This window comes from Procambarus clarkii, chromosome 68, assembly GCF_040958095.1.
Source record: "Procambarus clarkii isolate CNS0578487 chromosome 68, FALCON_Pclarkii_2.0, whole genome shotgun sequence".
NCBI lineage: Eukaryota > Metazoa > Arthropoda > Malacostraca > Decapoda > Cambaridae > Procambarus > Procambarus clarkii.
Window position 1 is genome coordinate 8,563,247 of NC_091217.1, and position 14,677 is coordinate 8,577,923.

Sequence of the window (14,677 nt, forward strand, 5' to 3'; positions counted from 1 at the left end):
CTCATCCCGCTTATAATTTTATTAGCAAGAGTGACGTTTGGCATGTAGCGGGGAATAGCTGAGGGATTGCCACACGGACTGTGATGTTGAGGCATGAGGCATGGTGGTGATGTTGAGTGAGTGTGGGCTTGACCATGTTGGAAGCAGCTTCATGGGGACCGCTGACCCTCGGGATAAAATTATATATCATGGGTTTGTGCGTGGTGTAGATTCATTATTCACTAGCTGCTGTCCCTCCAGTGACGCCATCTTGGTAGCGGAGAGCGGTGTTATATTTTAATCCACTATTTCAGACTTTTTAAGAGGTAAATTGGCGTTGTATAACTTAAATTATTTCGGCCAAGTTTAAAATTTTTAGCTTCTAATCTAGCACAAGCTATTAGCCGCGCTCTCGTCACTGAACCCCCATGGCGCGCACACCTTCTGCATCTATAAAGATTCCCCCCCCCCCCCCCCGGGACATCCATAAATATAGTCTCCACAAGCACACGGTAGGCCCCCTTCCTCTTTTTCATTAGCCCCGTGGAACTTGTCTCCCTCAGGTTTTCCGCAGATTATCCGCAGCCCTTGGGACCAAGCATTTTCTTAGCAACTTGTCCAACTCTCGAAATTTTTCACTTCGTTCAAGTAATATTTCTCCTACTCGGCGGAAAGAGGTTGAAGTGCCGTCGGCCTCGTGAGTTCATAGTGTTCGTTGTTGTTGCACCGTTAATTTTAAGTCTCTTGATTTTTCTATGTCTAGAAAACATAGCTTTTTATTTTTTTCGATGCATTTGAGTCCAGTGATCTGTCTTAGTCTCTATCCCGCAGTCTCTAGAGCTTGGCTCTCTTCCCTCCCCTCCATCTGTCTTAGTCTCTATCCCGCAGTCTCTTAGAGCTTGGCTCTTCCCTCCCCTCCCACAGCCTGGCAATGTTGTCATGCCGCATTCCTTTCGCCATCTATTAGCTGTCATTAGTGCCACTTGTTTTTGGGTTGTAGAGTTTAGGTGAGATTGATACATAGTGGTGGCGCGAGGGAGGACCAAGTTAAACCTGGGCCCGTGCACACTCCAGTTAACACCAGCAAAGTTCCGGCTGCTATACACTCTTGCTTCTTCCACTCTATGCTACAATGCCACTATCAGCCAATCTATCATAGCTCTTCTGTGACGGATGTGCCCGGCTGTAGCAAAGATGTGAAAACAACCTCCACTTAGTTCTGGAGCTGACCGCTCCTCCCCCCCCCCACCACCTCCCCCCTCCCCCTTGTTGCTAACCGCCCCCCCCCCTTTCCCGGCCAGATCACCTCCTTACCCCCTCCCTCACCTCCTTACCCCCTCCCTCACCTTCCCCAGTTGCTGACCACTCCCTACGTAACTTGCGGAGGTTTCGGGGATCAGCAGCCCCGCGGCCCGGTCTCTAACTAGGCCTCCCAGTTCGTCGTCTGGTTAAGCAGGCTGCTTGCAGCCTGACGTATGAATCACTGCCCGGTTGATCAGGTATTTGTTGGAGAGAGCAACCACAACGTCCCCTGTAGCTGACTATGCCCCTCCCCCATTCTCTCCACCCATTCGACAACACACTAGAATCACGAATCCCGATGCCAGTCATTCATTCAGAAATTGAATCCAAAGACTGGATGTTCTTACTTAAAAAGTAATGCTATTTAAAGACGAGGGAGGCATAAGGTATTGCAGTAACAAGAGACTAATGGGGCCCAGGTATGACTTGAGGAATGAGGACAGTGATAGGGCGGAAATAGATACGGTAGCATATGTTAGGGAGCTGCTGTCTGTACTCGTTAAGTAGATCACTTTAAACCGTGGCCTTGGCGATGCTGGTCAGGGTGATGCACGCTGGTGAATGCCCATTACGTATACCATGTTGTAGTTAGATAAGTGGCTTATTATTGTAGGCGAGCAGTACAACCGATGCGAGTGTCGGGCCATGACATGTAGTATGAGCGGGCCCGGGTACGGTGCTAGTGCCTGGGGCCCAGCTCTCTCATAAATTGTGATGACCCTTACTATAACCCGGGCTCGCTTTTCGTGCCTCTATCGTCATGCCTAACGCCTTTCCCCCACTTGTAACCAATAACAAATATTCCATTTCGGAGTGCCAGAAGTGGCAGGCGAGTGGTGTGTAGAGAGGATGTGGGCGAAGTAAGAGCTGTAATAAGACGTGTTGGTGCCTTTGTAAAGGCAACTTGCGTTGATAGCGGTAGAGGTGGCCTCAAGGGCGTTTATATGGTGGGGGTTTGGGGGGGGGAGTGTGGGAGCGCGGGTGTCACCTGGTGTAAGCAGATATTGATCCAGGCAGTGGTAGTAACTTGGGGTGGCTGAGGTCCGCGAACGGTCCCACCAAGATAACCCGTCACCAAGCCTGCACATGAGAAGCAAGCGTATCCGTCCTATCAGATACCCGGCCTCGCGCCACTTTTTATGGCCGTCGCGCCGCCATTCCCGGTTATTTTAGACGACGTTAATTTTCAGAGTTGATTGCGTTCATAAAATACCTCTTGAACCACGATGTTATTCAGTGGTCGTTCATAACATTTCCAAAAATGTAAGTTTGATTTCAGATTTAAACTAGTAAGAAGAAAAAGCGTTACACCATAGAGGTATTTTGTATTGTGCAAGTTAGGTACTTGTTAGCAGAAAGCGCTAAGCCAGTATTACAGTACAGCACATTGGAGCGGCATAAGAAAACTGGATTGTAGGACCTGTGTCAAATTGCTTGGAACTCTGACTCTACACAAAGCGAGATCGTCGCTTTACCCACCAGTAAGTGGATGACCTTTTATGTATCCTCAGCGAAGCAGATAGAATGTCAAGCCAGCATCAGGCGTTTCTGTTTGCGGTGATGCACAACTTTATAATCTTGATGCTGTGGCTGATAAGATTGTATAGGGCAGCCACTATCTAGCGCCCCTCCCCCCCAGCCAGCCACCACCTAACGCCGCCCCCTCCCAGCCACCACCTAACGCCGCCACCCCCCCCCCCCCCCCACCTCCCCCGCGAAAACCAGACTTAAGTAAAATGGGTTCAAGTTTGTGACGGGCGTCGTAATCAGACTTGCAAATCCGGACCAACTTTGACGGGGCCCGCAGGCAGAGTTGTCAAAGTCAATATTCCTTGGAGGAGACGGCGGAGGCTGGTCGTCGAGACCGCCTTTTCTTTTATACGGCTCTATTTCCTACTGGCGCAAATCTTCTTACTAGATAATCCGCTTACCCTTATATTGTTTTAGGACTCCGAGGGTATTTTTGGTGAGGAAAAGTCGGATGCTATGTTTATGCAATCAACCGTTAGATCTTTCTCTTCTTAGTCAAGTTGGAAATTGGGAAATATTTGAATTGTAGTTGTGAAGACTATATTGCGATAAAGTTTCTAGAAGGAAATGGTAAAAGAATGGAGTCTGTTGGTGTGGGGGAGGGAGCCAAGAGTGGTGCAGTTATGGTGACTTGGACTGTTTGGGTCGTCATTGGTTTAATACAGGTGTTTGTGTGTAGTCGGACCGGTAGAGGAAAAAAGTATTTGTACATTTGATATTCATCCACATGCTCGTTCATTCTTGGATGCGGAATTTTGATAGCAATTGATGATATGCAAATGGAAGATTCTAAATACTCGATCCCATATATGCACAACAAAATATCAATTTTTTTTAGCAGAAGATGTTAGAAAATGCAATATAGACTGGTGCAGAGTAGAGGTACCATATGCACAATCAGAGAAAACTGCATATCCACCACTTTCAATCTCCTCCCAATTAATATAAGAAATGTTACCGGTACAAGACGTGTTAAAAACTATGAGAGAAGTTCCTGCAGGAAGTGCTGGACTTAATCGGGTTATAATGGATAATGTGGGCCTGCTGGCAGGTCCAAGTGAAAGCTTTTCAGGTAGTTATGACAAGTAAAGCCTGGCCCCAGGCCGGGCTTGTAGTAAAACTGTCAGAACCGTGCGAGGTGTGATCATTAAATTAGTTCCACCCTCTGCCTCGTCCATTCCTGTCTTTTCTTAACACTATTTATATAGTGTAATGCCGAGCAGTTTCTAATGTAATGTAACGTTTCTAGTATCTGCTCCTTCCAGTCTCTCTTTACAGCTTTCTTTAGCTGGGTATTTGTTGAATCTTCCTAATTGTGACGATGGTTATGTTTTTTTAACATCTGGAGAGGGGCAAGCTGCTTCCAGGAGCGGCAATGTAACAATGGACGGGAGTTCAACAACCAGCCGTAACGAGACGCCACCATACCACACTTTTACCCTCCTGAACAACCTCGTTTTTTTTACTTTTTTACTTCCGCCATTGGCATTTACTCTTATGAAAGTGCGTGCACACGTCTGCTTTAAAATCATTTAATTACGTATAAAGTCTCGTTTGGAAAGTGAACTGAAAATGGCAAAACTGTTCAAACAGTTGTACGTAGAAAGACAAATGCTTGGTGGGTGAAAGGTGTAAGAGAGGCAAGAGCGACCAAGTGTTTTTCCCGGAGCATCTCCGGTCCGCCCCGCCACAGCTGTGCCGCTGCCTCCGACCCAGTAAATGAAGTTGAGGGTGAAAAATTTTATGACAATGGCTGGTAATTTGTTTAACTTTTTCAGGCCCCACTCGGGCTAGGCGTGCAATAACTGGCTTCTCTGGAAGATAAGGTCGATGTGTGCTGGGTGGGTGGTAGAGGGCGGGGTGTTACCAGCTCTCCACTGAGAGAGTAGATGCTCTAAGTTGGCCAACACAGGCAGGAGTTTTATTGTTCTCGACCTTCACGCGCTCGCCTGTGGCTGGTTGAATTATTGGTTCAGTTGGCAGAGTCTTGGGCTGTGTATGCTTAAGAGTTTATGCCTGTTATTACAATAGATTTTTATTTCATCTGTAGTTTTCATAATGCGAGGTGAAAGCTGCAGGATCAATTTGGTAAATTCCTAGTATCAACGTGTAAATATTGATGATAACATGTTGGGAAAAAATATACTGAGCGATTATAGTCTTCCAGTATTTGAATATGGTATAATCAGTGGGTGGTGGCCTGGAAGTAAAGTTGATTAGGGAAACCTGTCTGGTGAATACATTAATGGGTCACCAGCCGTCAGACCTCTGCTTTTAAAAGTAGGCCAGGGAGAAAGGGCGTGGCGAAACAGGGACTCGATGGGCGAGCGACAAGAAGCATTTGGGTCATTACCTGGCTCTCCACTGCCAGCCTGCCCTGCCTGTCCATTTAAGTCCACCGTCACTGCCTTCATTAGCCATTAGTGCGCACAGAATGTTGGCATTGAATCTGCAGGTAACTACACTGCATTATCTACCCATTTACTAGTATTATGGGGAAGATATACAATACCAAGCATTACAGAGTAAACCCTGTTTGTATTAGACTAGACAAACTTGAAATAAAGTAATTTGTAATAAACTTGAAATTGCAGAATGACTGACAATTTTGAAATCCGAATATAGTAAAATCACTCCTTTCCAAAGGGATGTGTTGTCCTGTTTCTTGTTTCTCTTGAAGAGTGGATTTTGGAAATAAAATGAAAGCTTTACAATAACGAAATACCAAGAGAAAAAAAATATCAGACCCCCTATATTTAAAAAAGTATTTGCCATTTTCCAAGAAATGAAGTAGAAACTCGCAAAACCTGATAAATTCTTGGTACTCCATAAAAGTTTGTAGCGGTTAGTGTTGAATCACCTTTGTTTTTGGACGTTGATTATCCAGGATTCGCTAGTTAATGTTCTAGAGCACCGATTGGTCAAGACCTTTGTTTATATTGAAGTGCTTCATGACTCCCATCCCTGGTACAAACTTGTGTATTTCACTACGTATCCCGTAGAATACAAGAAGCTTCGTGAGTGTACAGTTTCTCCTTGTTTTAGAGGTTGTCTGACAATAAATGTGCAGATGATGCAACCCTGATAGTCCAGGGTTGGACTCTTGGGTTGGTACCACTCCTCCTGTGGTATTGACATAAACATTTGCACCAAAAATGAGGCTGTTCGTCGTTAACTACAGTAATTTTTCACCAACAGTCTTGCTGAATCCACTGCCTCTACATCTTGTCATTAGTTTGGGGAAAACAAACTTGTTTTATTTGGTCACTTGTGTGAAGTTGGGGTACTTGGTATATCCAGGTACAATCCAGGCATAGGAGGGACGAGGGGTTGGCGCTCCTGCTTGATGGGGTTCTAAGTCTTTCTACTCCCCAAGCCCGGCCTGAGGCCAGGCTTGACTTGAGAGCTTGGTCCAACATGGTATTGCTTGGAGTGGCCTGCAGGCCCACATATCCACCACAGCCCGGTTGCTCCGGCACTTCTTGAAGAAAACTATCTAGTTTTCTCTTGAAGATAATTATATGGGTGTATATATGGGACTCGTGTATGGGACGCTGCATTTTAATCTTTCTGCTACTGGATTACATCAGCCACAGTTTACTGGTTTTGTAGACATGTTAATCTGCATCTTGTTTGGTCAGTGATCAATCAGTAAGGTTAAATTTATCTTTTGATTATTCTAAGGTAGAATTAAATGGTTTTGTCATTTAATAATGTTAGTGACTATACACAAGGATTTTTAATTAAGCATATACTGTACACATTCAGTATATTTCATCGAACCTCTTATGGATGATTATAAAACATTAACTACTAACGTTGACTACTGTCGTGTCATTAACTATTGTCGTTGTTCTTTGCAGCCAACCAAGCTGAACGTATACAAGAACGATTCCGAGAGCTGGGACTTCACCAACCCCAATGTTTGTAAGTACCAACACCGCCCCACCACCAGCCCCGTGAGCTCACCACACACCCTGCCCAGGTCCTCATGCTTCACGCTTCCTCCCGTGCCTTGTCTAGTCGCACTGTACCGTAATTAATATTAGCACACTTAACAAGTTGTACTAGTCTCCCCGACTTGGTGCCTTCTTTTTGTAATTGCTTGATACTTTAAAAAAAATCTGAATGCGAGAAGTTGGAACTGGGCAGATGGTAGCTGGGCGTCTTTTAATTTACTATAATTATTTTCTATATATATAATAATACATTTTGTAAGATTGCATTATTGAAGTTGTAGTTGCGTCCTGTTAATGTGAGCCGAGAGGTAGTCGCTCGTCTCAGCATTGAGCTGTGATGGTGACATGGGTATGAAGGTCGATGGCTCCGTACAGAGGCACACAGCACAAGGATACAGCCCATAAGCCGCCAGTCACGGGTGATTGTCGGGGTGTGGTGGTGGTGGGCACTCTGAGGGGACTCCTGTGGCCCCTTACCCTCAGTGTGAGCACCACTGCGCTTGACCCTCCCACAACCACGCTAACCAAGTCTACATCTACGCCTACTCTCAACTTACCATCTGTCACGCCCACAGTGTCTGAAGCACCAGCTGCTAGTCTCATTCTTTCTAGCGATGAATCCTAGCGAGCACAATCTGTCCCAAGATGGACCACCAACTCTCCACGACCACAACCTTGTTCATACCAGCTACTCGTCTTCAGTCTGCCATATTCTTTCAAATATCATTCATTTCCTTTTAATGCTTTCATTAAGATTTTCTTCCGACTTAACCATGAACCGGTCTGTAACTCGCCTTCGAGAGACTATCCATAAAACAGCTCTTACCAAGGAAGCTAAAAAAAGATAAACATTTCCTTCACGCACTTACCATAGTAACAGGAACTTGTGTAACACTACAGCCACCATATGCCAGTAAACAAACCCTCCGTGGTAAATATAAACAATCATAACATGGGATTACTGAATGAATGTGATGCAATTGTGAGTAGGTGTTAAACACCGGCACAGCTGATGTATGACATAGTCTGACGGGCTGTGACGTAGTCATATCCCCAGTGTTTGCACCAAAGGGGCCTTTATACGGAGGCGGAGCCTATACCCGTGTACAGAGGTCAATATACCAGTGTACAGAGGTCAATATACTAGTGTACTGAGGTCAATATACCATTAAGGGGAGGGGGGGGGACGAGGGGATTCTAGATAAATTCACAAATTAAATTTTCAGTACAGCGTAGTGGTTTTAAATTGTAAAAAATAATGATTTACAGCTCTTGACATTTAACCATACGCCCTGTCCAGTAGCAACATTTTATTATCTTGATGTAACGAAATGTGTTTACAACTATTATATTTGTCAGGCATACCCTTCCTACTATTGTTCATATTGGAAGCGTGGGGTGTCGATATTGGGACCCTGGCGGCACAGCAAACATTGATCATGGAATTCACTGGTGTTAGAATGGGTGTTGTAGATGGATGGTGTGTGAGGCTTATAATTAAGTAGGTCAGAACAATTAACAATAGGAAATAGTTGAGAATTATCAACTTTAGGTGTTGATGCTGTAATAGGTTGAGCATCAACATATTACAGAGCAAGTGACATAGGCTGTGCTGAATGATAGAGCAAGAACATGGTGGGCAGAGAGGAGAATGGATTGTTAAGAACAGATGAATGAAACATGATCACATTTATCAGGTTTAAATTTGCTATTCCCCAAAACTACTGAAGCTCTGGTGGTGTGCGAAAACGGTGCAACGTTTAGGCTACACCCCATGTGGTGGGATTACTCATGGTTAGGCATTAGAAAAGCGTGTGCACCTAGTGTTAGGAGATGAGGTGCCGAAGCCCGCTTGCACAACACACGTGGCCACATGGCTCTTGGTTGCATGATAAACAATAACACTGGCCCCCTTGACCACCAGACAGAGCCACAGAAGACTTGACCACACAGACAGCGGAGCCTCCCGCCTGATACCTGCCTCTGTGAGCCACAGTGTTATTGTTGTCATGTGTCACCCCCCTTTTGTGGGGCTGCCCGTAGCCATGTGCCAATGTGTGTTCTGTGTGCAGGGAGAGGCTCCTTCCGCTTCCCGCGTCCGCCTCCCGGACATTGTCCTAGACGTGACCCTTGGGTGACCCTTGGCCTGGCTAGGTGCATCAGTGAGACCGTCCATGCATCTGCGACCGTCACCACCCCCACCACCCATTCTCGAAGCCCTAAGGTAAGCTCTAAATGTTCTAAGTAGCGTTCTCTACATTGTTTTAATTGCGCATTATGCCTTTTGTTAAAGTCTGCAGAAACACAAACTAAAAATTTAGTTTCACAAAAAAAATGGTAAAAGGTAGACAGCTGACGCCTTGGGTAGGTATTGTGCATCCAGAGTTTTCTTGTGTGGTAAAGGTCTGTACATCAGGGTGGTGATGCACAGTTTATTTCGACATAGGGAGTAAGCAAGGATGGCTTGGTTATCTTGAATACAGATGTCGGGAGCCTGAGGAGAGGGATGTATCAAGCAGGACCTCGTTATTTGTTCGGCAGCGGCAATACCTGAACTGCCTCTCTAGGTTTCTTGGTTTATAGTTCAAACTGCTTTTCGTAGTATTGTGGCTTTGCCCGTTCTGCTGTCTACCTTTCAACATTGCTTTCCATGTAATATTTTGTATCTATCCTGGCTTCAATTAGGTAAATAGGGTAATTTTACCGAGACGTTTTAAATCGTGGCTTCGTCCTGAACCTACAGATAATGCAGGATTGGAGAGCAGTGGTGTAGACTAATGTGTAATTTCTACCATACTGTTGGCTTATATAGTGTGATCTCTAGCACTAGCCTCAATAAAGCTCAGCGTTTTGCAAAGTGGGTTTATTTCCAATTTGAATCGTAATTGAACACTGAAGGAAGAGAATATAGGTACGATGTAGCATTTTGTGAGCGAGCTCGTCACCCACCAGTACAAGGATTCCAGTTCATTTAGTTTTAGTTTGTAAGTGTATACCTTGTATGGCCAAGCAACCTGTCCTCTTACAAAAAGAACGTCGCATTTCGCTCGTATGCGTATAAACACTTTTAGTGTTACACTTAATTTGACGGTTTTCTTGGTGTTGTGAAGCCTTGGGAGAAGAACGGGCTGGGCCAAGAGGCGGCTGTGAGAGGGGGAGGTTAATCTGCAAATGCATGAAGGGCTCTAGTGCAGTGAAGTAGCTTGTAAGTAAAGGTTAAAGCTTCTAAGTGCGCAGATTGTGGTGATAAAACTGCAGTAATACAATGTAAATAATTCCTGAAGTAATGTTTTTAAGTGTAGTGGTGAAGTAATATGATGTGACGATAGTTTTGTGGTAGCTGTATCATGCTGACGAATGTGGCGTCCTTGCATCAGGTGCCGCGTCTCCTGGGAATGGCCCACTCTGATAACGCTTTATTACACTCGTTTCCTGTCTCGTAAAGATCAACATCTTGTGGTGTGGAGGGGGGGGGGACTGAAGTGGGCAGTATCCTTAAAGCACAGGAAGCACTGCTTTCATATGTTCCGGATCAGTACATTCACCAACCTCCCTAGTTGCTTATGATGTACAGCTAATTTAGAATGTCTTCTCAATTAGCTAATGAGTTAATTAGCCTTTTTAGTGTAAAATTAAATCCTTTGACACAGATCAGAAGATAAGAGCCACCCGTTCTACTTCAGGTTTATGGGATATGGGATCAGGATATTAGAGGAGAAAACGGCTGTTGGCATAATTACCGCCAAAGTAAGATAGTAGTATCCAGTGCCTTTAATTAATGGCGACGTTCTATGACTGTCAGTTACAAGATTGTTTTGCACGATAACCATAGTGGATAAAAACTTGAGTACGAATCTATTTATATGCGAAATTCAAGCTGGTAGTAGTTAGTGTCCGACAAAACCATATAATGTATAGGTTCTGAATGGTGTGCACGGATTGGCACGTCAGGGTTGTCATGCACGGCCCCATTATTTAATGACTGTTTAAAGGGCCAAGATTTTTCCTGTAAAGAATTAGATTGAGTAAACAAATGCAGGTTGTGATTGTTACGTCAGACACAACATTGTCACAACAGATGGTCAACATTCTGGCCTGGTTAGTAGGTGGTCCAAAATAAGTTGCCGGCGATCCAGTAAATATTAAAAATATCCAATAAATATTAAAAATATCCAATAAATATTAAAAATATCCAATAAATATTAAAAATATCCAATAAATATTAAAAATATCCAATAAATATTAAAAATATCCAATATTAAAAATATCCAATAAATATTAAAAATATCCAATAAATATTAAAATATATATTGGTACACTGGATTATCACCAACACGCGTAAAGCCTTCAAGAGGGAATTTTGTAAGTGTGGGATCATTTGGGGTTGTGTTGAATATGCATGTTTGCACCCCGCGGGGTGGTCACTCACCCAAGGCGGCGGCCCTTGTGCCACAGTTGTTGCTTATTAGCGCGCTCTTAGTTTGGTTGCCTCACTAAATCACACCCTTGGAATCTCTTCACGTTTGTAGGAAGACTGATTCGAATCTTTTTAAGTTTTTTAATGTGTAATAGTTTGCTCATATTTTCTTATTGATACTGTTTATTGTCGAAAATTGGCTCTTGAGCTAAAGTTTGAAGGCGGCATTCTGCAGCCCCCTCTCTCCCTCTCCCCTCTGTTTCTTTCTTTTTTCATTCTCTTTCCCCCCATCCCCAGCTCAACCACTTGGGCTGGACGGTCTCGCTTCATGCAGGTGCTCGGCGTTCAATCCTCGACCGTGCAAATGGTTGGGCACCGAAACCCGTCCCATCCTAAATACTTATCCTGATCCCTTCCAGTTGTGATATAGTCGTAATGGGAGCCGGTCGGCCGAGCGGACAGCACACTGGGCTTGTGATCATGTGGTCCCGGGTTCGATCCCGGGCGCCGGCGAGAAACCATGGGCAGAGTTTCTTTCACCCTATGCCCCTGTTACCTAGCAGTAAAATAGGTACCTGGGTGTTAGTCAGCTGTCACGGGCTGCTTCCTGGGGGTGGAGGCCTGGTCGAGGACCGGGCCTCCACTAAAAGCCCCGGAATCATCTGAAGATAACCTCAAGATGGCTTGGCGCTTTCTCCTGATAGTTCCCTCTCCCCCTTTCCCTCCCCTCCCCTCTCCCCTCCCTCCCTCCCTCTCCCTTTCCCTCCCCTCCCTCTCCTCCCTCTCTCCCTTTCCCTCCTCTCTCCCTTTTTCCCTCCCCTCTCTCCCTTTTCCCTCCCCTCTCTCCCTTTTTCCCTCCCCTCTCTCCCTTTTTCCCTCCCCTCTCTTCCCTCCCTCTCTCCCTCTTTCCCTCCCATCTTTCTCCTCTCGCCATCTCTTTTTTCCGTTCATGTTTTTTTTCTTGTTTCCCCCCCCCCCCCCCCACTATCCCGCCAATGGTGGTGGGAAGATCCTGGGTGTAGTAAGCTGGACGCGACACACCATGCCGCTAAAGTTTTGAAACTACAAGATTTCTTTTGGCAGTTGTGAGGGTAGAGTTAGAGGAGCCGCTGGGGTTGTCGAGTCTGATGTTGGCAAATATTTGTAACACAACAAGAATTATAGTGATAAGAGGGTTTGGGTATTACCAGTTGTATCACTAATAAAGCAAAACCTAATTACCTCTGGTCCTTTAACTTCCGAGACAATGAACTGGTTGCTTTAATTATACTCTTGTCAATGAAATTTTCAGCATTTTTCAGATTTTCAAAGCGGTATTAGCCAAATTAAATAACAATCTGAAATATCTAGTATACCTAGAGGAATAGTTAGTAGTTTCCTGCGTGGAGGTGACGGGCTCACCCTTCCCGCCCCCCCCCCCCCCCCCCCCGTCACATGATCCTAGGCTTTGCAAGCTTTCCTCTCGACTCCCCATAACTGTCTTATGCTGCTGGCTGGCCTCTCGTTTTGTTTTTCCAAATCGTGATTCACCCAAAGGTCACAAATTCATATTTTTTCCCAGATGCTGCTGCCCTTTTTTTATTAAGTAAATTATGTATGGTTAAGTATGGAAATGTAATTGAGAGGGGTGATATCCACTCTGGTGAGTGAGGGCAAGAAAATCAGATTCTTTACGAAAATTAAGTACAATCAGGGGTTAGAAGAGGGAAAAATGGTAATGAGGTTGGGCGGAACAGGTATTAATAGTTTAATCAAAATAACTGCTAATTATGCTATACGAGATAGTTAACGAAAGACATTTTGTGCTTTATGTAATCATGGCCACCATCTCTTTGTGTAGTGATGGTGGACGCTTATTTGAACGAGATTGGCAAGGGTGGCTGTGACATCTTTCTAATTAGTGCAACCCCATATGGAAGGTAGCGGGCCGGGAAGGAAGCTCCTCGGGTCAGTGAATACACACGTGCCCAGATAATATTTTAGTTTGCTTAATGAATGAGCACCATACCTTGACCTAATTCTTTACAGTTGTTGGAAAATGGGTGTTGTGACTGTGCCAAAGAAAGTATTGTATCAAGTGATGGGCGTGTCGGCAGTAAGGCAGCACGCACGCATTTGTGGCGAGCTTGCGTTTATATGGTGTGGGCAGCTCGGTACGAAGCTGTAATAATGCAGTTGTGGTGGTGGGGTGGAGTGCCAAGAGTGCGTCATGGCGGTGAACACTGGCTGAGATAGTTGGCTTTGGCCCAGCTTCGTCTTGATCATGACTCACCATGTTCGCAACACACTCGCCCACGCCTCTGTTTTATTAGCGCACTCTCACTCCAACCCCTGTCCATCCCACTTGTGTTGGGCGTACAAGGCTCACGTCGCCTTTTGCTGGGTCGTCTGTCCGTCCCCGATGGTTAAAATAGTTTGCTGCCGTTCTTTCACTCTGTCCTCGTAGCGTCCTCTGTGCACTGGCACTGGTTCACTGAAACAACTTTTATGGAAAATCTCTGGACTATGCCATAGTTCGCCTAGATCTGAAATGTGCACCAGATTCCTGCTTGATTGGGTTCTGGGAGTTGTTCTCCCCAAGCCAGGCTCGAGGCCAGGCTTGAGAGCTGGGTCCAACAGGCTGTTGCTTGGAGCGGCTCGCAGGCCCCTCTCTTCACCCCCCCCCCCTCCTCTCTTCCTCTCCCCTCTCCTCTCTTCCCCCCTCTCCCCTCCCCCTCTCCCCTCCCCCTCTCTTTTTCCCCCCTCCCCCTCTCTTTTTCCCCACTCCCCCTCTCTTTTTCCCCCCTCCCCCTCTCTTTTTCCCCCCTCCCCCTCTCTTTCCCCCCTCCCCCTCTCTTTCCCCCCTCCCCTCCCCTCCCCCTCTTTCCCCCCTCCCCTCCCCTCCCCCTCTTTCCCCCCTCCCCTCCCCTCCCCCTCTTTCCCCCCTCCCCTCCCCCTCTTTCCCCCCTCCCCTCCCCTCCCCCTCTTTCCCCCCTCCCCTCCCCTCCCCCTCTCTTTCCCCCCTCCCCTCCCCTCCCCCTCTCTTTCCCCCCTCCCCTCCCCCTCTCTTTCCCCCTCCCCTCCCCCCCCCCCTCCCCCTCTCTTTCCCCCCTCCCCTCCCCTCCCCCTCTCTTCCCCCCTCCCCTCCCCCCTCTCTTCCCCCCTCCCCTCCCCCCTCTCTTCTCCCCTCCCCTTCCCCTCTCTTCTCCCCTCCCCTCCCCCCTCTTCCCCCCCTCCCCTCCCCCCTCTTCCCCCCCTCCCCTCCCCCCCTCTTCCCCCCCTCCCCTCCCCCCCTCTTCCCCCCCTCCCCTCCCCCCTCGTTTTCTCTTTCAGATATCAGTGAAACTTCACGATGGCAATTGCTTGCTTCCATGATAATAACTTAGATTCTTAGCTTAAATTATTAAATTTTCCCTACTCATATCTTTTCTTCTCATTTCTTGCTTTCCTCTTTCTATCTTCTCCCCTCCCCCCCCCCATTTTTCAACTAAGACTAGGGTTTATACAGGCT

General features: G+C 46.2%; 1 protein-coding gene across 15 annotated transcripts in view; it reads left to right on the forward strand.

Annotated features, from left to right (window-relative positions):
* Nucleotides 1–14,677, forward strand: part of LOC123774747 (heterogeneous nuclear ribonucleoprotein L) — a 204,739-nt gene that overhangs the window by 174,427 nt on the left and 15,635 nt on the right. For all 15 annotated transcript variants that reach the window (XM_045769295.2, XM_045769294.2, XM_045769296.2 and 12 more), the window contains one exon: nt 6,675–6,738. In XM_045769295.2, coding sequence (XP_045625251.1) covers nt 6,675–6,738 — 64 coding nt within the window. The remainder of the gene's footprint in view (nt 1–6,674; nt 6,739–14,677) is intronic.